At 41.2% G+C, this 24,721-nt stretch overlaps 1 protein-coding gene across 6 annotated transcripts in view; it reads left to right on the top strand.

Annotated features, from left to right (window-relative positions):
* Window positions 1–24,721, top strand: part of NOS1AP (nitric oxide synthase 1 adaptor protein) — a 206,753-nt gene that overhangs the window by 30,608 nt on the left and 151,424 nt on the right. For 4 of the 6 annotated variants that reach the window (XM_060690208.2, XM_060690207.2, XM_034409934.3 and 1 more), the window contains exon 3: window positions 22,873–22,965. The exons of the other annotated variants lie outside the window; for them this stretch is intronic. In XM_060690208.2, the coding sequence (XP_060546191.1) occupies window positions 22,873–22,965 (93 nt within the window). The remainder of the gene's footprint in view (window positions 1–22,872; window positions 22,966–24,721) is intronic. 6 annotated transcript variants of the gene reach the window in all.

Below are 24,721 nucleotides of genomic sequence, written 5' to 3'. Positions count from 1 at the left end.
TTCCACATGTTTTCCACATGGGTGGGAAATCTAATGTGCTGAATTAACACTGGTGTGATCAGTTTTGAATGCCTTAGAGGATTCATGTATTGTCAGTGGGCCTGTCACTCTTGTTCTTTGGATAGGTACATATGCATGCACGCGCACACACACACACACCAAACTTTCTTTAATCTCAGTCAGAGAGAATACCTCTTGAAAATCTGGAAGCACATTGCAGTTATACTTGGAAAGTCAGGGCCACACTGGCTATTCTGCATGGCTTGTAAAGGTCAGTCAGCATTTGACAAACTGGGATGAGGGGAATCGATGAAGAGATGGGATTGCTGAGAGGGGACTTAGAAAACAACAGTTAAAACAGCTGGATTGGCAGGGAAGGGGTAGTCATGGTTGTACCATGTTTCCCTGAAAACAAGACCCTATCTTATATGTTTTTGAACCCCGAAAAAAGGGCTTGGCCTTATTTTCGGGGAGTTCTTATTATTTTGGGGCACATGGAGCAAGACAGGGCTCCTCTTGCCATCTTACCTGATTTCCAGCTCTGTCTCCCTAACCCTAACTGGAGAAAATGGCAGGGACCGGCTGCACATGAGTTTAAATATTTTTGGTGAGGGCTTATTTTTTTGGGGGGGGGGTATTTTAGTGCATGTGCTCAAAAGCCCGATTGGGCTTATTATCAGGGGATGTCTTATTTTCGGGGAAACAGGGTATCTTTACTGTGCCAATAGCAGCTCTGGCACAGGGCATTCTCCCCACTGCCTAGCTTTTGGCTAATCAGTGACAAAAGATCAGCCGTGGGCAAAATGAACCCCCTAGTCTGTAGATTAGTGTAGGGCTCTGGAGTGAGTGCCGATATCTCAGCTGTTTTGGGGGTCCATAGGGGACCATAGCTGATCCGTAGGGTCGGTGAAGAAAGGGGGCACAGGCTGGTGTGGACAGGGAATCCACAAATTCCCTGTAGCACCAGCGAAGAGCCTTCGACTCTACAGCTGGGAAGACAGCCATTGAGAGCTGTCACAAAACCGGAGCAGTCACGAGTGAAGGGAAGAAAGAGGAAACAAGACATAACATTTGGGTGAGAAGGGAATTGCTGTCTTGGAAATAAAACTTCTACTTTTTAAGAGATAACCTGAACTGTAAAAAAAAATTAATTAGAACAAAAAGAAATGGCAAGAGTGAAAGGGAAGGAAGTGGATATTTGGCTACCTCCCCTTTTCTGGATTAGCGGCGACACAAGAGTTGGCCGTGTATAAAAATTAATTCTCTCAAAGAATATGAACTGATTTCGAATAATAAATGGAAAGCAGATTGGGCAGAGTGAATTTAGATTGAAATACGGATGAATTTTGGACTTTAAATTAGAAACCGGAAAAGTCCAAGTCAGAACGAATAGACTTTAGATCAGTGAAAATAAATTGTGAAGGTATACAATGCCATCTAGTGGTGAAAAAAATCCTTTTTTTCTTTTTTTGGAATGTGGAATGAACAAAGAATGACCTTAAGTAACATTTGAGATAAACTGTTTTATGATTTAGTGGGAGTAAAAGAGGAGAAGGGGAAGAAGAAAAAAGATTAACAACTGAATAGTTCAAAGACTACTTTGTTGGAATTGTTTTTTTCTGTCTGTACATTATCTGCTGGTATATTATTTTTGCTGACTATCTGGAGTGCAAATTTTTGGATCTTTTCTCTTCCTTTCCTCTATTTTTTTCTGTTTAAAACCTGAAATGTGGAAAAGCTAAAATTTGGATATTATATTTTTCTTTCTTTTTTCTTTTTTTCTTTTTTGGATTTTGCATTTCTTGACATTTAATATTTTGTATTTGGGATAATTACTCTTTTTTCTTCTACTTATTGTTTTTGATTGCATTTCAATAACCAGATATTTATTTTTTATTCGCCTATATTTTTACTTTACTCTCTTTTTTATAGTTGGGTTTATTATATTTTTTGGCTGACCTTTGGACTTCTTGCTTTTGTTTCTTGATTATTAAAAGTTTTTGGCAGTTGGTGTTTTTTTTTTTTTTCTCTTCCACTGTCTGGATTTTCTTTTTTTTTCTTTTTTCTTCTTTTTTCTCACTTTAGTTTCCCTTTAGGGGGAACATTAGTGTTTGGTTTTGTTAATATCATTTTTTAAACATATGGATTAGGGTATCAAGAATCTGAAGATCTGCGGTGACCAGGACGATAAACGTGGATTATAAGTATTGATTTACGATATTAGGATTATAAATTGCGTGATTTGAAAGTAAAGATTAAAATGAAGAAGCAACCACAACATTTATCATCACCATCAATAACAGCAGCACCAAGCTCCGCAGCACAAAAAGCAGCAGAAACAACAAGACAAAACCAACATGGAATTAAAAAGCATGATACAGGCAATGCATGATGATTTTAAAGAAATGAAAGAGATGATGGGAAGAAATGAACAAAGATTGATAACAGTAGAAGAGAAATCAGAAGCAACAGAGAAAAAGGTGGAGGAGATGGACTATAGCCGTGATGGCGAACCTATGGCACGCGTGCCACAGGTGGCACACAGAGCCATTTCGGTGGGCACGTGAGCATTGCCCTAGCTCAGCTGCAGCGCGCATGTGCGTGCCACAGTTGATTTTTGGGCCTTCTGGGCCCACCAGAAGTCGGGAAACAGGCTGTTTCTGGGCCTCTGGAGGCCCTCCGGTGGAGTGAGGAAGGCCTGTTTTTCACCCTCCCCAGGCTCCAGAGGCTTTCTAGGAGCCTGGGGAGAGCGAAAACAGCCGTCCCCACCCCCCTGGAGACCAGAAATGGCCTGGGGCACATTGAATTATGGGTGTGGGCACGCGCACGTGCGACCCCCCCCAACATCCCCCTGCTTTTGGCACACGACAGCAAAAAGGTTAGCCATCACTGGACTATAGGCTCAGAACTACAGATAAAAGCCAGGAAAAGACAGTTATACAGCTCAAGATTGACAAGGCAGACTTCTACTTAAGATTCCAAAACATAGAGGAAGAAAAAGGAGAGAATTTACCAGAAAAAATTGCTGAAATATTAGCGGAAGTTATGAAAGAAAGTCCAGAAAAAATTAACGAAATATACGAAATTTACAGAGTATATACGAGATATGTGATGAGGAATAATCTACCTAGAGAAATACATGTTAGATTTACAAAAAAACAAAAAAACAAAAAAACGCTGAGAACAGAGATCTTGCAATTTATGAGGAACACAACGACACAATATAAAGGTAGAGATATAGTGGCATTGAAATAAGTTCCAAGAAGAGTGAGAGATCTAAGAAAAGAATACCATTTTTTGATGAAACATTTGATTAAAAAAGGAGTGAGTTTTAGATGGTTGATACCAGAAGGAATCTTGGTGAATTTACAAGAACAAAGGCACAGATTGGATACGGTAGAAAAGGCAGAGCTATTTTACCGGCAATATATAGAACAACAAGAAGATGCGAAAGTGAGAGAAGAAGAAAGGGCAAGCTGCCCGGAATAGAAAAGAGAACCAACTAACGGTGACAACCAAGGAACAAGAGGAAAGAACATTGAGAGAGGGGGCAAGAGCGAAAGAGATAAAAGAACAAAGAGAAACAAAAGTGACCTTTGATCAAGTGACCTTGATCTACTAAACAAATAAGTAAAAATGGAAGAAGAAGTAAAAGTAATATCAGTGAATATAAATGGACTAAATTCAGTAATAAAAAGAATATTCAACAAATTAAAAAAATTAAAGTTAGAGATTATATGTCTACAAGAAGTTTATATTAAGAAACAGCATAAATATCTATTGGAGCAAAAGAAATTGGGAATACTATATACAACACTATAAGAGATTAGAGATGGAACTACAAAAAAACCCGCACAACAAAAAGATTAAAAACTTGTTGGATTTGAAAAAACACAAGATGAATTTAATGGAAAATGAAGAATTGGCAAATAAAATAAAAGCTACAAAGCAAATTTTTTTTGAAAATGCAAATAAACCAGGATGATGGTTAGCATATAAAATGAAAAAAGAGAAAGAAAAGAAATTAATAAGTCAATTAATAGATCAAGATGGAAAGATACGTTATAGAAGTAAGGAAAAGAAGAGGATAATTGAGAAATACTACAATGGATTGTATCAAGAAGAAATAATAGAAGAAGATGAGATAGAACAATATTTGAAGAAAATGGAACTGCCTAGAATCCTGGAAAAGTTCAAAAAATTATTAGAAAAAATAATAGCTATGATGGAATTAATGGAGGGAATTATAAGACAGAAAAATGGGAAGACACCAGGTCCGGATGGATTACCAGCAGAGGTATATAAAACCCTACAAGATGTAACAAAGAGCGTTGTTATTTTTAGATTCACAAAAGGCGTTTGACAACGTGAATTGGCAATTTATGATAAAACAGTTGAAAATGATGGATTTGGGAGACAGATTTATAAATATGATCCAAACTATATATAGAGACCAAGCGGCAAAGGTGATGGTAAATGGTGAAATGACAGAGAAAATAGATATTAGAAAAGGAACAAGACAAGGATACCCTTTTTCTCCTGTGCGCTGCTTGGAGAGTCCAAGCATGGGTTAATTCTGTCTGTTACGTCAGAGACTGAGTTGGAAAATTCTTTGGCCACGCCTACTTCTCCCAGCCGAGCCTCAGTTTTTTTCAACTCAGTCTGGGAGAGAGACTTGTTGAGTTGGCTCTTCAAATTATTGATTAATTTCCTCATTTTTCGATATAAAACAAAAAGGGGAAAAGGACAGAGCCTCTTTAAAAATCTTGCTGGCAGGGACTGCTTAAGGAAGTAGTCAGCGCTGAGGGCTGCGTTACAGTAGTGGTCGGATCGCTACTAAGGCAGCATTGCCACGTGGATCGTTTGATCCGGTGAGGGTGGCAGAGGCTTGGAGCGGCCATTGCTGCTGCCAGGGCTTCGGTTCTTCGTTCCTTTCTTGCCATGAGGGAGTCATGGAGCAGCAATTTCGTGCGCTGATCAGAGGGCCAATAGCCACCATTTTGTGAGTGGCGGCCTTTTTGTTTACAGTTTCTGAAGCAGTGAGAGAGGGATCAGACGGCCAGGCAGCAATATCGCCTCAGGAAATTGCACTCCTAAAGCCTGGAGATCATTCGGAAGCCGTCCGAAGCGCAAGTAGACCGTGTTGCCGGTTTCTAGGTGCAGATTGCTGGTGTTTGTGGCCGTGTTGCTGGTCTCGCGCCATTGCTAGCACGTGGGTGCTTCTGCTGCTGCTGCTGTTGCTGTTTGCAACTTATACGCATTACAAGCCGTGTTGCCGGTTTGGCGTTAAAATTGGTGACCTGGACTGTGCAGTGAGTAATAAGTCTAGGATTTCCTAGCACAATTTCCCCCATTTAGTCACCTTTGAGTATAATTGACCTTGCATACTTCAATAATGGCAAATACTAGTGATTCAGAAGGGTCATCATCTAGTCTACATCAGGCAGGGTGTTCTACCCCTAAAAAACCCAGATTACATTCTAGCAAGGTGGCTGCCAGTTCTCAGGCTAAGCAGGCCAAACTCTCATCTGCAGCAGCTGAGAAAGATGCTCAAAGAAGGCAAAAAGCCTTGGAGAAGCATTTTGCAAAAGCCCAGAAAATAGCTGGCATTCCTACATCACCAGTACCTTCTGGGAGTCAAAGTGGGCCTGATAAGGAGTTGAATCAGGGGTGAAATGCTCCCGGTTTGGATCGGATCACCCGATCCGGTAGCGATGGTGGTGGGTGGTTTGGAGAACCGGTAGCAAAAATCCCTGTGTCCCCCCCCCATGCCCAGCTGAGCCGCACGATCATCAGAGGCTTAAAAAGCATTTTTTCTACAACCATAGACAGTATTCTCACAACATGGACAGATCTCAGGACAGGTTTACCTTTCGAGACAGGGCTATCTAGATGTCTCTTCAGGGGCACAGGTGGGCAGCCTTACCATTGTTCAAAGTGACTCACAGGTTCAGGTCCCCATTGGCGGCAGGTTAAGGATGTTCACCAACCAGTGGCGAGTCACCACCCAGATGCTTGGGCCTTTCAGAAGGTAAACCTCGGACTGACACTGGAATATTTTCCAACCCCCTACGATGATTCATTCAATGTCCTGTTCCCAGGGTGCCTCCAAGAAGGTTATGATGGAGGCAGAGATCCAGCACTTGCTGGATATCAGGGCCATAGAGCCAGTGCCAGAAGGACAAAGAGAGTTGGGATTTTACTCCATCCTCTTTCTAGTTCCCAAAAGTTTGGGCAGCCAAAGGGCTATATTGAACCTAAAAGAACTAAATGTTCATTTAAAGTAAAAAAGGTTCAAGATGCAATCCCTTCATACAGTCCTGGGTGGCATCAGAAAAGGGGTCTTCTAACATCTATAGATCTCAAGGAGGTATATCTCCATGTGCCCATCAGATTGTCCCACAGAAGGTTCCTCAGGTTTGCCTTTGCAGGCCATCACTGGCAATACCGAGCGCTACCCTTCGGCCTTTTGTCAGCCCCATGCACTTTCACCAAATTGCTGGACGTAGCAGCGTCACATCTGTGGGCTCAGCCGATCCGCCTGCAGTGTTATTTGGACGGTGTTCTAATTCAGTCGTCGTCCCTCAGGCAGGCAGAACTGGACCTTCAAGTTATGGTCCAAACCCTTCAGGAACATGGCTTTTCCGTGAACTGGGACAAAAGCCAGTTGACACCATCCACCAGGTGTACTTATTTAGGGGCAGTGATTGACACTCAGTTATCACAGGTATTCCTATCTCAAGACTGCAGGGACAGTTTGAGGGAGATGGTAGCTCGGGTCCAGTTCTTACAGCTAGTCCCCATATTGCTTTTTTCCTAGTTATTAGGGAAAATGATATCCTGCCTAGCAATAGTTCCCTGGGCTCGTTTATATATGAGGACCTTACAATGGTTCCTTCTGCCCAGTCAGAGGTCAGAGCACAGCAACTTACTACGCAGGGTCAGGGTTTCTCCACAGGTTCTTCACTCCCTGAACTGGTAGAAGTCAGCAGCCATGGACAAAGGTTGCCTTTTTCGAGACCTTCCCAGGCTGGTGTTAACATCGGACGCCAGCCTCTTCAGTTGGGGGGCTCACCTGAATTCCAAGATGACTCAAGGGTGGTGGTCTCAGCAGGATGTGCTCAACAACATGAACTGGCTGGAGCTGAGAGCAGCCCACCTAGCATTGCGCCACTTTCAAACCGAGTTATTAAATCACCACATCCTTTTGTTGATGGGCAATGTCACCGCCAAGGCGCATGTCAACAGACTCGTTCCAAGATTCTCATGCGCAAGGCGAGGAAGTTGGGTCTCTGGGCGGAACAACACCTGCTGTTGCTGCGGGCGGAACACATTGCCGGGACATCCAATTGCAAGGCGGACTGGTTAAGCAGAACACATTGTAAGCCGCCCTGAGTCTTCGGAGAAGGGTGGCATATAAATCAAATAAAAAAACAAAAACAAAAACAAAAACAATAGACCAGTCCGAATGGCGACTCCACCCAGACCTCTTTCACCTCATAATGGTTTGCTTTGGGACTCCGGTCATGGACTTATTTGCCAGTCCACAAAACACCCAACTGCCTCAGTTTTTCTCCTGGTACTGGACACCAGCAGCCAAGGGGACCAACACACTTTGTTGCCCGTGGCCGGCCAACCTGTTGTATGCCTTTCCTCCAATCCCGTTAATCCAGTAGGTGATCCGGAAGATCTTGGAGGAAGAGGTGGCGGTGGTGGTGGTGGCACCTCATTGGCCGCGATGTCCATGGTTCACGGATCTGATGTCACTGTCCATATCGCATCCCTGGATATTATCACCACACAAGGTCTCCCTCAGCCAAGGGGCCCTTCAACATCCAGAACCCCAGTGGCTCAAGCTGGCCATTTGGCACTTGAGCGGGAGACCCTGAGGAAGGAACATTATTCACCAAATGTGATTTCCACTATTCTTGCTTCTAGGAAACCATTGACAATCCGGATTTATAATGCCACCTGGTCATCATTCTGTCGCTGGTGCACCAAAGAGAACCTGGTTCCTACATCTGTAACTGTTTCACACGTTCTGGATTTCCTGCAACGGGGCCTGGAGAAGGGTTGTCTACCAATACCCTCCGTCGCCAGGTTGCGGCCTTGGCAACCATCTTGCCAGGTGAGGGAGTTGTTCCTCTGTCTCACCATCCAAGGGTCCGCAGCTATTTGAAAGGAGCTGGCAACTTATTACCTCCAACAGTCCACAGATACTCAACCTGGGATCCATCAGTGGTTTTTCAGGCTCTCACATCACCACCATTCGAGCCTTTAAGAACGACCACTCTTAAACTGTTCACATTTAAGGTTGCCTTCTTGGTTACGATTACATCTGCACGCAGAATATCTGAACTTGCTGCTCTTTTGGTGCGCCAGGATTTGTGCATCTTTCATCCAGATAGGGTCATTCTTCGCTTAGACCCGACATTTGTGCCAAAAATAAATACCTTGTTTCACAGGGCGCAGGAAGTTATTCTACCAGACTTCTGTCCCAACCCGAGACATCCACGTGAAAAACGCTGGCATACCTTAGACGTTCGAAGGGCTTTAAAGAGGTACATTAAACACACGGCCTCTTTCCGACGAATGGAAGCCTTATTTGTATCCTTCCAGCCCACGTCTATGGGGAAGAAAGTATCACCATCCACCATTGGACGTTGGCTCAAGGCTTGTATTGCCTTAGCTTATGAGCAACAGGCCCGGCCTGTGCCCCGTCGCATCATGGCACATTCTACACGTAGTGCCTCCACTACCGCTGCCTGGGCTACGCAAGCCTCGATTCTGGAGATTTGCAGGGCTGCCACTTGGGCTTCTCCTCCTCCATTTGTGCGGAATTACAAACTGGACCAGTACGCATCTGCAGAAGCAGCATTCGGGAGACTGGTTTTGCAGAGAGTCCTGCCGGCCGAGGGGACCCTGGACCAATCTATCTCCCTGTAACAATTTAGCTTGGGTATATCCCATGCTTGGACTCCCCAAGCAATGCACAGGAGAATGAACGTTGGACTTACCTTGAACGTTTTTCCTATGTGTGCTGCAGGAGAGTCCAATCCCACCCTGGCTTGTCATGGTCCGGGGTCCAGGAGTGGTCGATTCTTCTTCTGTTCCTGGTTTCGTTGAAAAAAACTGAGGCTCGGCTGGGAGAAGTAGGCATGGCCAAAGAATTTTCCAACTCAGTCTCTGATGTAACAGACAGAATTAACCCATGCTTGGACTCTCCTGCAGTGCACATAGAAAGAATGTACAAGGTAAATCCAATGTTCAATCTCCATTATTATTTATATTGATATTACAGATTTTAAATAGAAAAGTGAGACAGGAAAAGGAAATAAAAGGAATGAGAATAAAAGAAGAAGAATATAAACTACAAGCAATTGCGGATGATTTGGTGTTTATCATGGAAGACCCAATAGAGACAGCGCCAAAACTATTAGAGCAAATAGAAGAATATGGGAAAGTAGCAGGTCTGAAAATTAATAAAGATAAGACAAAAATACTAGTGAAAAATATGAGAGAAAAGCAAAAGAAGGAGATGATGGAGAAACTGGACATCCAAATTGTGAAGAAAGTGAAATATTTGGGCATCTATCTGACATCAAGATGTGTAACGCATAAGGAAGACAAATATCATAAACTGAAAAAACAAATTGAAATAGATCTGGAGAAATGGAGAAACTTGCAATTATCACTAATGGGAAGAATAGCATTAATAAAAATGAATGTATGAATGTAAATAAAATTTTTATTTCAAACTATACCAATAAAACTGGAGAAAAAATATTTTGTAGAGTTGAAGAAAATAACATGGAAATATTTGTGGCAAGGAAAGAGACCAAGGATCAATATAAAAATGCTACAAGATGCAAGAATTAGAAGTGGGTTTGGCCTTCCGAATTGGGAATTGTATTATCAAGCAGCAGCGTTAACATGGATTAAAGAATGGATTTTATTAAGGAATACAAGACTATTGACTTTGGAGGGTCATGTTTTACAACTGGGTTGGCATGCCTTTTTATGGTACGGGAAACAAAGGATACATGGATATTTCCAAAAACATTATGTAAGAAATGGTTTGTTATCAGTGTGGGAGAGAGTGAAAGAAAAACATTATTTGAATATTCCAATGTGGCTTTCTACAATAGAAGCGGTGACATACCCATATATATATATATATATATATAATTTATTAATAAATAAATTCGCATGCCGCCCTATCTCCGAAAGGACTCAGGGCGGCTCACAACAATAAAAACAAGCAAAATCAATGTTAAAAATACCCAATAAGATTATAGAAAGACCATTAAAATCCCCTTTAAAACCCCTTCAGTCCAAACCAGCCAGGCGAAATAACCATGTTTTAAGGTCACGGCGGAAAGACCGAAGGTTAGGGGCCAGGGGGAGCTGATTCCACAGGGTAGGTGTGCCCACAGAGAAGGCCCGCTCCCTAGGGGTTGCCGGCCGACATTGTCTGGCCGACGGCACCCCAAGGAGGCCCTCCCTGTGAGAACGCACCGGGCGATTGGGAGCTGTCGCTGCCCGCAGATTGTCCGCCAAATACCCCAGGCCTAAGCCATGTAGGGCTTTATAGGTAATTACCAGCACCTTGAATCTCACCCGGAGGGCAACTGGTAGCCAATGCAGGTCACACAGGAGAGGTGTAACATGAGAGTGTCGGGACACTCCCATTACTACCCATGCGGCCACATTCTTCACCAGCTGAAGCCTCCGAGTGGTCTTCAGAGGCAGCCCCATGTAGAGAGCATTGCAGTAGTCGATCCGGGAGGTGATGAGCGCATGGGTGACTGTGCGTAGGGCATCACGGTCCAGGTAGGGGCGCAACTGGCACACCAGACAAATCTGGGCAAATGCCCCCCTGGTCACGGTCGTAACATGATCTTCAAAAGTCAACCGTGAATCCAGGAGGACGCGTAAGTTGGGCGCCCTATCAGCAGGGGGCAACACCTCACCCCCTACAGCCAAAGATGGAATATTCCCTTGGAACCGGGATGCCAGTATCCACAGCCACTCTGTCTTGGCGGGGTTGAGCTGAAGCCTGTTCCTCCCCATCCAGAGCCGCACCGCTTCCAGGCACCGGGACATCACGTCGAGGGCATCAATGGGCTGGTTCGGGGTGGATATAAAAAACTGGGTATCATCAGCATACTGATGACACCCCACCCCAAAACCACAGATGATCTCCCCCAGCGGCTTCATATAAATGTTGAACAGAAGGGGAGAGAGGACCAACCCCTGAGGGACCCCACATGTAAGGGGCCTCGGGGCCGCATTATGAACATGGGGAATATTATTAGATATAAAGACATTTTGACAGATCGGGGAGAACTGAAACAAAAACAAGAACTAGAGAGACAAGGGATCGAGATAGATTGGTATACAAGACTGCAAATGCAATCAAGATATGAAGCAGATCGTAGACAATATGGCTTTTACTTAGGGAAATCAGAACTGGATGAAATATTGACAGGAACAGATGAGAAAATGATTAAGAGATTATATAATTATTTACTGCGTATTAGATTAGAAGATGAAGAACTAAAAGAAACGATGATAGCATGGGCAAAATTTTTTGGATATACTATAGAATTGGAGAAATGACAACAACTTTGGGAAAGAAACTACAAATTAACAATGGTAACAGCCTATAAAGAAAACTTGTATAAGATGTTTTATAGATGGCATATGCCACCAGAAAGATTAGTTAAGATGTTTAAAGATAAATCAGCTAAGTGTTGGAAATGTCACCAATTGCTGGGATCATACTATCATATGTGGTGGTTGTGTAAAGAAGCAAAACAATATTGGGTGAAATACAAACATTGTTAGAGGGAATGCTGCAGCAACATATAGAGTTAAAACCAGAGATATTCTTATTGGGAATTGTACCAGAGAAATATAGTAAAGAAGATACATATTTGATTATTCATATAATAACAGCGGCTAGAATTGTATTTGCACAAAACTGGAAAGCAGATAAAATCCCATTGGAAGAAGAAATTATAAAGAAAAGTTTAGAATGTGCAGAAATGAAAAGATTAACATTGAGAATAAAAGATAAAGAGGTGTCGATGTATTTCAAGACATGGGATAAAAGGTATGAAAATCCGAAAAGAAGAATACAAATTGCAAGCTTTTGCATGACCTGGTCTTTATTATTGAAGAACCATTAACATCAATAAATAAACTGATAGAAAATATTGGAGAGTTTGGGAAAGTAGCTGGTTTGAAAATTAATAAAGATAAGACAAAAATAATGACTAAAAATATGTTGAAAAATCAAAAAGAAGAATTGATGGAAATTTCAAAGATGCAGGTCACAAACAAGGTAAAATATTTGGGGATACAATTGACAGCGAGGTGTCGTTTACTTAAAGAAAATAATTATAATAAGCTTAAGCAACAGATAGGACAAGATTTGATGAAATGGGGAAATCTGCAGCTATCTTTGATTGGTAGGATTGGAACTATTTAGATGAATATTTTACCTAGAATTTTGTACCTTTTTCAGACAATTCCAATAAAGTTGGACAAGGAATTCTTTGCAGATTTGAATAAAATGGTATTGAAATATATTTGGCAGGGAAAGAAGGCAAGAATAAAACTTAAGTTGTTACAAGATGCTAAAATGAGGGGTGGTTTTGGCCTACCTAATTTTGAACTATATTATCAAGCAGCTAGTTTAATGTGGATTAAAGAATGGATAACTTTGAAAAATACTAGATTATTGAATGATTTGTTGATGGGGTGGCGTATCTTCTTATGGTCTTCTAAAATACAGGGGTATTTTAGAAGACATCAGATACGTGAAGCTTTATTTTTGAACTGGCAGAAGATTAAAAAATATCATTATTTGAAGATTCCAGTCTGGGTATCTACAATTGAAGCTTTTTCATATCCAGTGACATTTAAAGGGGAACAAATTGTTAGATATAGTGATATATTGGATGAAAAGGGTGAACTTAAGTTAAAGCAAGATCTAGAAGATCAGGGATGTAAGATGGATTGGTTTTCATATATGCAAATATTTTCTAGATATTGAGAAGATTTCAAACAAGGTTTTTATAATGTTTTGACTAATTTAGATAAGATATTAATGGGTTCTGATGACTATGTAATTAAAAAGTTATAGGGATATTTGTTAGAGGTAAAATTGGAAGAAGAAGTTAAAGAATCAATGATAGCGTGGGGGGGAAATTTTGGTTATGATATTGATTTAGAGAAATGGCAAAAATTGTGGTCACATAATTATAAAATGACAATGTCTACAGCATATAAGGAGAATTTGTATAAGATGTTTTACAGGTGGCATCTACCCCCGACGAGGATTGCCAGAATGTTCAAGAATAAATTGGAGAAGTGTTGGAAGTGTCATCAGACCCCAGGATCATATTACCATATGTGGTGGACATGCGTAGAAGCAAGGAGATATTGGACTAAGATATACATGTGGTTGGAAAAAATGATAAAGAGACATATTGATTTTAAACCAGAGACATTTTTATTAGGGATCTTACCAGAGACATTTAATAAAGAATTGCAATATTTAATTGTGAATATTTTAACAGCAGCTAGAATTGTATTTGCTAAAAACTGGAAAAGAGAGAAGATAATTACTGATGAAGAAATTATTAAGAAAATGCTGGACTGTGCTGAAATGAGTAAACTGACATTTGAAATAAGAGAACAGGAAGATAAACAATATTATTTGATATGGGAGTTATTTTATCAATGGATAGACAATAAAACATGGAAATGAAATATGATACATGAAATGAAATTAAGATAAAATGTGTAAACACTTGTTTTCTTTTAGGGGAAAAGAACATTTGTCATATATTGATATTTCGAAGATTTTTGGAGCATGAAAGGATTTTAACCGATCGAAACACTGTCTGTAATGGTTTGAAAGGATGATGTTTTTATGTTGTTTTTGTTTAAAATAAAACAAAGTCTTTAAAAAAAAAGACATGGGATAAATTTTATGATTGGTTAGAAAAGAAATATGAATAAGGATATAGAAATAAAATAGAGATAGATGGGAAAAAACAATTAGAAAAATAAATACCCAGATGATGTCAAGTAAAAGGAGGAAGGGGGGGAGGTAAAAGGGAAAAAAGTGAGATATTATAAAAATGTACGCAAATGATGAAATAAAAATAAATAATAATTGAATAAGAAATTGAAATGAGAATAAAGATAAGTAGAAAATCGGAGCTGCTCGAATACCACTTTAGATTGAACTGAAAAGGGAAACAACAGGAGAGAGGGGAAGGAGTAGAGAGAGAGGAAGGGAGAAGAGAAGAGAGGAGAGGAGAGGAGAAAGAAGAAAGGGAAAAGGAGAGGAAGAAAAGGGAGGGGAAAGAGGAGTAGAGGAGAAGGTTAGAAGAGAGGAAGAAGAGAGGAGTAGGGGAAGAGAAGGGGAAGTAGGAAAGAGAAGGAGAGAAAGAACGAAGGAAGTAGGAAAAGAGAGAGGAAGGAAGAGAAGGGGAGGAGAAGAAGAAAGGCTGGAGTAAAGGTAAAGAGTAAAAGAGTAGTCCCAAAAAAGTAAAAGGTAAAAATGAAAGTTAAAAGAAAAGATGAATGAAAAATGATGAAAATGACTGTACATGTAAATGTGTTTATGAGAAATAAAAATAAAAAAATTATATATATATATATATAAAAAAGGAATAGGAGATGGGTAGAGGCATGAATTAGTAGGGGAAGATTATACATTGCTCCCATATTTTGAGAAAGCAGGTGTTGGGAGAAGCCTTAAAAGGCTTTTAATCTGTATTATAAGGAGGTCTAACAGGTCTGCACTTCTACGTAGTGGTGGGCTTCCATCAGTGTTGAAGGAGGGTTGCTTTGTTTGTTGTAAGACTGGAAGTTAAGTATTGTAACTGAGAATATTTGATCTGCATAGATATGTATTACTGGTATCTCTATCATGTGCTTATGAAGAAAATAATAGAAATGCACATATTTCTCTCTTAGTCAGTTGCTCTGAATTCCTTTTTGAGTTAAGAAAAGGCAGAAAAGAAGGGAACTGATATCATAGAGCTAAAAGAATTAAAGCAGGAAATTTAATAACTTAATATTTTTAACATATAGAAAATCAAACGTTTAAAACTTTGGTAAGGTCCTCTCAGTTACTACGGTATGAGTATTACAATATGTGAAATCTTGTGTGGCAGATGGCAGGAAACAAGTAGTTGAATGCAGAGCATAGTCTACAAAGTCACCAATGAAAAAAATAAAATAATCCAAGTACTGATATTAAATTGACTGCAATTTTTAGATCTTCCTTTATTCTCCTGTAAAAATGGGAACATTTGTCCTTCTCTAGTCCTCTGACATTTCTCCAGTGGTCTCAAGATTTTTTAAAGATGGCACAATCAATCAAACCATTGTTTCAGTATTTTAGGATGAAATTCATCTAGCCTAGGAAATATAAACTAATTCAAAGGAAAAACATTTTTTAAGCCCAAGATATTGTATACATGTAACTACAATTAAGAACTACAGCATTCATAATTACTTTCCCCAATGTGTAGGAGGATTCCATTTCTTCAACTAGGAATTAATCTTTCCTTGAACTGATACATATTTGTAATCTTTTATATGAATTTGGCCATTTGCTGTTCCAGTCCTTTGACTTTTTCTTCAAGAATTGCTTCAAACTTTCATTTGCTACATATATAACTAGATTGTTTTAAGATAGAACACAAATTAAGCCACTGGTTTTTGTGCTTGATTCTGCTGATCCATAAACATCACAATGAAAGTTCACTTTCATGTTATTTCTGCTACTTTAAGTGTATATGCTGGTTCAAAATATGTGTCAACTGTCCAGTTGGCAAATCCAGAAAAAGGAACTTCTGGAACATTTTTTCCCCAACATATTAAACTTTACTGAATAAACCATATTGGCGTAGAAGAAGTGAAACTAGCTCTGGGTTTCCCGTGCAAAAGCAAGCATAGTTAATTCCCCCTTTTCCCTGCGGGCCACCCACAGTCCAAAATGTTCACCAATCACTCCTGTTCATTTTGTTATGGGAAACAGCCAACTATGCCAGGACATCTGCTCGGTGTGTCCTTGAAATGCCAGCAATGTCCTATGGTACCAACAGATGCTTTAATAACAATAACAACAGGGCTTCACCTGCAAGGTTTGGAAACTAAAACTGGACCCGGATGAGACCATGGTTTCCTATGATGTGACTTCCCTCTTCACATGCATTCCAAGAACCGAAGCTGTCATGATAGTGAAGAAACGAGTGCTACAAGACAGCACCTTAAGTGATAGAACCAGCCTCAGCCCAGACCACGTATGTGCCATGTTGGACCTTTGCCTGACCACTACCTATTTTAAATGCAATGAAGGTTTCTACAGACAAAAACACAGCTGCACCGTGGGTTCACCCGTGTCCCCCATTGTGGCCAATCTCTACATGGAAGAATCTCTATATGGAAACCAAAGCCCTAGACTCCTTCACAGGAATTCCACCCATTCACTGGTATGAGTATGTGGATGATACTTGGGTCAAGATCAGAACACAGGAATTGGAAACATACACCAAACGTATCAACTCTGTGGACAGATACATCAAATTCACACGGAAATATGTTAAGGAAAATAATCTAGCCTTCCTGGATTGTGCAGTACACATAAGGAAGACAGAAGCCTTAACATTGAAGTTTACAGACACCCCCACTCCCCCACACAGAGATCAATATTTACATTTTGATTCCCACCACCCACTGAAGCACAAAATGGGAGTCATCAGAACCCTACAGCACCGAGCTGAAGACCTGCCTACCAGCAAAGATGGTAAAGAAAAAACTAAAACACATCAAGGAAGCCCTCAGAACATGTGCTTATCCCAAGTGGGCCTTCATCAAATCTCAAAAAAGACGCTGCAGGAGCTCCTCCATAACAGACAATGAAGAGAACAATAAACAAAGCAACATCATTTCATACATTGCAGGAATATCAAAAAAGCTCAGAAGGATCTTCAGCCAACACAACATATGTGCACACTTCAAACCCAATAATATATGTATAAGGTATAGGATCTCCTGCTTTAGCAGGGAGCTGGACTAGAAAACCTCCAAGGTCCCTTCCAGCTCTGTTCTGTTCTGTTCTGTTCTGTTCTGTTCTGTTCTGTTCTAAATACACTAAGGCTAAAGCTTGTCCATCCCAAAAATAATACATCCAAGGATAAAACAAACTGAGCAACGTGGTATATGCAGTACAATGCAGTGAGCCATGTGCAGATTTGTACATTGGGGAAACAAAACAATCACTTCATAAACACATGATAGAACATAGGAGAACAAACCAATGAGGACAAGATTCATCAGTCCATCTGCATTTAAAGACAAAGGCTACTCTTTTGAAGACAGCAAAGTCCACATTTTGAACAGAGAGGACCGTTGGTTTGAAAGAGGCATCAAAGAGGCCATCTATGTCAAAATTGAACAGCTCTCTCTTTCAACAGGGTGAAGAATACAACATCGTCTATCTCCAGTCTACAACACAGTCCTTTCAACAGTCCTATCTCCTGCTTGGGGATAAAAATCAGCTTTTAAAGCACAGCTAAGAGGGAGCAGCAATAAGAAAAGCAGACAAAGCACGGAGATCACTTCACTCGCTAGTGCCTCGTTAGGACTGAAAAAAAGCTTCTAAAGCATAGCTGAGAGTCGGAGGAAGCAGGCAAAGCTCGGAAGATCCCTTCACTTGCTAGCGCCTCATTGGGGCTGAAAAAAAGCTTCGAAAAAACTACAGAGTATAAGATGCACCCAAATTTTCAGCCTCTTTTAGGGGGGAAAAAGTGCATCTTATACTCAAAAAAATATGGCAAATCTTTCCATTCCCCACCATCCAATCAGAGCTGAAGAAGATTCTTGGATGAGAACAGTAGGTTCCATATTGTGTAATCACACTTACTTATTGTTACACTGGTTGTGGCATAAATCTTGAACTAAGCTATTGTTTCAAGAATATATGTTTAATTAAAACTATATATTCCTATATGACTATTAATTTTTTTAAAAGAAGATAATCCCCCAATATACATTATATACTGAAGAGCAGACCAGGCAGGCCAATTATTCTGGATGACTGATGGCATCATCCAATTATTGCTGTAATTGCCATCAACTATTTGTGGTGACGATATCACTATAGTGATCGTTGTGTGGCATTATGGGATATTTAAAGTTATCATTACTCAATGTTGGAGAAATGGCACTGTCATCTGTATGCCTTGGCAATAATTTCTCCAATCCACTGCCCAACTTCCCCAGGCCTTCCTATTTATTTATTAATTTTTTTTGAAAGACTATAGATAGAAAAGGACAATCAACTTTCCTGTCTGCTCTGCCCCTCAACTTGACCTTTATTATTCCTCCTAATGGAATTAGACAGGGAGAGAGGAGGGGAGAAGCAGACAAGCAAGTATTACCACAAGAACTTGAATTAATTATAGAATTTCTTACTATAGCCAAGAAACTGCTTGGTTGGACCTATGTAGTCAACAAAAATTGAACTTGCACCAAGGTCATCTTTATTCTTTATTTTACTTTGTAGTAACATTGAAAAAATAAAGTTGGACCAGAAGGAAAAGTCCTTAGTGGATCATGCTCAGAAAAGTGAGTTTAGGAGGGAATAAATCAGGGGTGAAATGCTCCCGGTTCAGACTGGATCGCCTGATCCGGTAGCGATGGTGGCGGGTGGTTCAGAGAACCGGTAGCAAAAATCCCTGCGCCCCCCCCATGCCAAACTGAGCCACGCGATCATCAGAGGCTGTTTTTTTTTACTTTTAAAAGCATTTTTTCTGCAACCTCTTCAGCCGAAGAAGTTGTAGGAAAAAAAATGCCTTTAAAAGTCTGGCGATCCCAGTTGCTTTGCCTGATCATCAGAGGCTTCTAAAAGCATTTTTTTCTGCAACCTCTTACGGTTGTAAAAAAAAAATGCTTTTAAAAGTAAAAAAAAAGTTGGCCATGCCCACCCAGTCACATTACTCTCCACCACCACCAAGCCACGCCCACAGAACTGGTAGTAACAAATTTTAGATTTCACCCCTGGAATAAATCATATGATATCCATTTCGGAAAATTTTGCTAGCTATAAGATCTGTGTGGAAGTAAAACCAAAACCAGTTTTAAGCATGTTCTGTATTTACAATATCAGAAGCAGCTTAGAAAATAAAATGATGGGCACGTGTAGGTCAATACTTTGTTTCCTTTTTGGTATATTGGTGCTTTATGATTGACAGCACACTATGGCAAAGGTTTTGTGAAAGTGCCTGTAATATGCTTTTAACATTTTAAGTATATTCATTATCTCAAAAAGGTTGGGCACCCTTAGTGTGAGTGACTGAGAGCTATACCAGTATTCTTAGTTCAGTTTTCAGGAGAGCTCGGGACTTTTAGATGAAAAGTTGTTTCATCTGAAAGATGAAGAATTGTTTAGGCTTTCTCCCTGTTTCTTCAAGTCATCTGCTTGTTTGTCTCTACTGAAAACTGGAAAGGACAGGCTGATTTGATATTCTGCTCATGCTTTTTCACCTGCCTGATTTTGCCAGTTGGAACACTTCCCAACTCCTCCGTTTCCTGCTCTGCTTTATATTTCTCCCACCTCTCCTTGCTTTGCATCAAGAGTAGCAGCTGGGGGTGGGGGGTGGGGTGGCTTTGGCATTTGTCTGGAATGCTTGGAATTGCTGTAAATTGTGACCTTTCACCTTTGCCTGTGTTAAGGATTTTGTGATCTGCTGCCAAGATGCTCCACACAGTGTTTGAGAATTAACTTGAATTCCATTTGTTAACCCCATTCTACCAAAATACTAAACATTAATGCAATTTTCTTTTCCTGATGATATGTCTTAGGCTCTATCCTTTCATTTTATTTTGCTCTGAAATCTGTCCTAGATTCATTGTGTGCTCACAACAATGAAGCAATGGAGGTTTGAAATATAAACTTTATATTTAGTTTAGCAGCATATACATTATAGCAAACTATGGTATGGATGACCTCAAGATTTGCACAAATACAAACAATGTTAATGAATCAAAGCCCTCAACCATAGAATGCTGAGGTATTCAAGAATGATTACTGATGTTACAAGATTGCCCAGATGTCACCTGATGACTAGAAATTCTGTTTTGCTAAAATTTAATCTGACACACACACCCCTCCCAAATCCTCATAGCTTCCAGGCCCCAGAGGATTTTGTTGCACAGTCATTATAAGTAGAAATAAAGCACACAAAAACCAATCCCGGTAAAAGATCTTTAAAAAATATCTCATAAGTGTGTTTTACTACTGAAATGCTCCACATTTTTCCTGTTTATCCCTCTTTCACCTTTTACTTTCCTTAATGGGTTTTAAAAAATCAATAAAGGTAGTACAGAGGGTATGTACCAGTGTTTCTAATCTTTGGCTGCTTGAAAATGTATGGACTTTTCCCAGCTAGCTTTAGCTTTCCCACTTTGGAATTGTTGACAAATTACATATACATAAATTACATATAACCATAACATTTTTATTGGTGTAAAAGTTCAAAAAAGAACTTAATAAATATGGTTTTAAAATTTATATAATCCTGCCCTAAAATTATGCATACACTACTTCATGTCATATCAGTTGAATGTGAGATACTATAAATAATGTTATTTCAACAGAATAACAATAATACTAGCAATAATAGAAACCATAACACACTTGAATCAGACTCCTAAAACACTCTTCATGATGATTTGGCCTGAAATGACAGAGTAAAAGTTAGAAGAAAGTCAAAGGCAATTTCTCCATTCTCTATCTTTTAAAATAACATGAATTCTAAAATAAAAGAAATCTCAGGATGGAAAGGGCAATAAAGAATTAACACAGTATGTTGGCTTGCTAAAGTGTACACCTCAGAAGAGAGCTTAAGAGATATCTTTCTATTTTATTTATGGTACTGAAAAAAAAAAAACCACATTATGGAGAGCAATCCTGAACTTCAGGTCTTGTGACATTTCAGGACTTCAAATTAGAGTCATGAAAGTGAAGGGTGGAAACTGTTCTATCAGGATTTTTTAGATTCAATGGGTGTACAACAAGTTTTCAGTCATTTTTTTCTAGCCTATTGTTCCAGCCAATGGGACAAGAGTATAAGACTGAAAGAGCCAATCGGTACAGTGACCACCCACTTCCAAAACAGTCAGTGTAGGAAACATCATCCCTGTACAAGTCCATTCTGGCAACCAAACCGCTGAAACAGAAGCATGATCTGTCTTTGCTTGCCCATGTCCATGACAGGGCAGGTGGCCGCATGACATGACCAGTGGGCTGGATCGCGTGCCTCCCCACCCATTCCTCTGCCTCTGCCTGCTAGTGCTGCTGCCACTGTGAGGTGAGGCGAGGCAGGTGGCGGAACAGGGGTGGTGCTGTGCTGCAGACCCTGCACACTCGCCCCCCCCACCATCCAATTCATCCTCCAATTCCGCCACACATGCAGGACGATCCTCCCACCCACCTCCCCACCTGCAATGGCAGGAGTCCCCAAGAGGCAGTCGAGACTCCACTCCCTTCCCTTTCATCAGGTCCTGGGTGGGGTGGGCTGCACAGCCCCAAAGCAAGAGGCTGGTGGGCTGCAGCTGCTGCCAGACACTGTCAACAGCCACGCACTTGCCACCTCTTGTGCACGTGTTGGGGAGGTGGGACCCCCAGCCAGGCAGGGCCGCAGCCAGTGCAATGAGGGCTGGTCCCTCACCATCTCCGGTATCATGTTTTCCTGAAAATAAGCCCTAATGCATCTTTTGGAAGGAAAAAAATATAAAACTGGGTCTTAATTTCAGAGAAACATGGTAAAAATAAGGAAAAATTTCCTGACAGTGAGAACAATTAACCAGTGAAATAGCTTGCTTTCAGAATTTGTGGGTACTCCATCACTGGAAGCTTTTAAGAAGACACTGGACAGCCATTTGTGTGAAATGGTATAGTCTCCTGCTTGAACGGGGAGTTGAACTGTTATTCTATTAGAAGCTCTCCAAGATTCCCTGTTATCTGTTATTCTGTATACTTTAAATATGCATTCCAGCTGTTGGTAGCAAAAGAAAATGGTGCTGGGAGAGGGAAAACTGCAAAGTTACTTGTCTGGAGATTCTCAGTCATCCCGGTCATGGTTGTCCCAAAGTTGCTTTTTCAAGAGGTTTATCTGTGTTGACAAGGTCATCTGAGTAGTGCAAATGGGTGTGGCACCTTCTTGAAACTGTTGAAAGGACTGTGTTGTAGACTGGATGATGTCGTATTCTTCCCCCTGTTGAGAGAGGGCTGTTAAATTTTGAAATAGATGGCCTCTTTGACCGCTCTTTCAAACCAGCGGTTCTGTCCAAAATGTGGACTTAGCTGTCTTCAAAAGAATGGGCTGTGTGTTTTAAATACAGATGGACTGCTGAATCTAATCCTGATGGGTTTGTTCTCCTATGTTGTGTCAAGTAGCAAAGCTACTTCTCCAAAGATTATTGGCAAACTGCAAGGGAGTATGGAAATTGCAGGAACTGCCAATGGGAAAACTGCCCATTGCAAAACTCTTATGTTCCCGCTTTTCTTTGAAGCAGTTACTGAGCTGAATTGAATTGAGTCAACTTGCAAAGACTCCATAAATCCAATTGCATCATAGAGACCCAGAAATGTAGCACGGGCTTGCAGATCATTTGTTGCGGAAGGGGGTTGTGTGCCTTAATGATTAAGTGGCTATAAGGGGGACAGTAAGAGCTGTGAGAAAATGAGGTAGGCCCAGCACAAGTTGACATGTCCTATTGTTTGCTGAACAGTGCTGAAGTTAGGCCTTACTAACACCTGTGTTTCACACCTGACAGTATGAATTCAAAGCCAAAAGTATAAAGAAGAAGAAAGTGAATCTGTTGGTATCTGTAGATGGTGTGAAAGTGGTACTGAAGAAGAAGAAGAAGGTAAGTTTTTGATTTCTAAAATTTGTACCCTGTTCTACAGTTAAAAATTCCTTTTTGTAAATTAGAAATGTTTTGGAAATGTTGGTCTCTGAAATATTATCTGTGTACAAGTAATCTTCGATTATGGCCAGTTGAATAGCAACCATTCAAAGGTACTACAGACCCCCCCCTCCCCAAAGTTACCTAAGACCTGGTTTCAAAGTTTTGTCTGTTGCAATGAGCCTGTAGTTGTTTACTGTTACAACCAACAGCAGGGACTACAGCCCCCACACCTATCTCCCCCAAACAGCCTGCTGGTTCTCTACAGACTTTGGCCTGCTCAGCCATCAGCTACCTAAGGCAGGGGTCTGCAACCTTAAACACTCAAAAGAGCCATTTGGACCCGTTTCCCACAGAAAAGAAAACACCGGGAGCCACAAAACCCTTCCTGTGCCTAACAATTTCATGAGTGGCCACAAAACTAGCATATGTAGTTGAATTAAATGTTCTGTTTTCTTCTGAAACTTTTCTTTTCTTGGATTTATCCATGGGTAGCCTACTGGAGGTTGAAAAGCTCAATAAATTGCGTGCCGACAGGTGTCGCACATTGGCGTTTGTGATGCATATTTTGAGTGACAGGGAGCCGCAGCAGAGGGCTGAAAGAGCCACATGTGGCTCCAGAGCCGTAGGTTGCTGACCCCTGACCTAAGGGAACCTAAAGTTGGGCAGTAGAAGCTATTGGTCCTTAAGGAGCTTTGGAGCTTGTAGGCTGAGGCCTTCTTCCCATCCAGCCATCGAGCCAAAGGAGCCTAAAGTCAGGCACCAGAAGCTACCAGTGTGTGTGGAGCTGTTAGAGCAGGGGCATCAAATTCAATTTCATTGAGGGCCGCATCAGGGTTGTGTTTTACCTCGGAGGGGGCGGGTGCAGGAATGGGCATGGCCAGCTTGACATCACTCGTTGAGGCTCTGTTTTCAGCTGCGACTCCTGTAGCCCTCTGCCAGCGAAAATGGAGCCTGGAGGTCTGTGCGCAGCCTCCCCAAGCTTTGTTTTCGCTGGCAGAAGGCTGCAGGAGGCCGTCGTGACTGAAAATGGAGCCTGGGCAGGCCGTTCACGGTCTCCCCAAGCTCCATTTTCTCTGGCAGAGGCACCGTGGGCCAGTCCTTCACTGTTTCCAGGGCAGCCCCATGGGCCAGATCTAAGCATCTCATGAGCAGGATGCGGCCTGCGGCCATTGAGTTTAACACCCCTGTGTTAGAGCCTCACATCGGCCAGGTGCCACTTTGCAAAAACCAGAAAGGTAAGTTGGGTGCTGCTGGACCTTGGAGCTGGGTGAGGAGCAGGCCAAGTCCTGCAAGTCCCTGGGTGGCTGAAAGAAAGCAGGCCTTGCCCTCCAAGCTCTAACAGCTCCTCACACACTGATAGCTTCTGCTGCCCAGCTTTAGGCTCATTTTGGTGACTGAATGGCCAAGTTGGGAGCAGACAAAAGCCTGCAAGGATCCAAGGAGCAGAGCATAGAGTGCCTCGGGGTGGGGAAGGCCTTGGGTAGCTCAAGTCAGGTGGGCCTCGGCTTGCACTAGACCTTCCTGGACCTCTACCCATGCTCCGCATAATGGCTCATGCATTTGTTTAACAGCCACATCTGGAAGAGTAAGGGGTGGGGGAATCATTAAGCAAGGCTGTCTCATTTACCATCACCACTTGAAACCGTAATGGGCAGACTCCATTTCAGTTGTAAGTCAAGGACTTCCTGTATTACTATTATTTTCACAGAATTCT

Source organism: Pantherophis guttatus, chromosome 3 (genome assembly GCF_059756535.1).
Source record: "Pantherophis guttatus breed Tessera chromosome 3, ASM5975653v1, whole genome shotgun sequence".
Classification (NCBI taxonomy): Eukaryota; Metazoa; Chordata; class Lepidosauria; order Squamata; family Colubridae; genus Pantherophis; species Pantherophis guttatus.
This window is presented reverse-complemented; position numbering and strand designations above follow the sequence as displayed.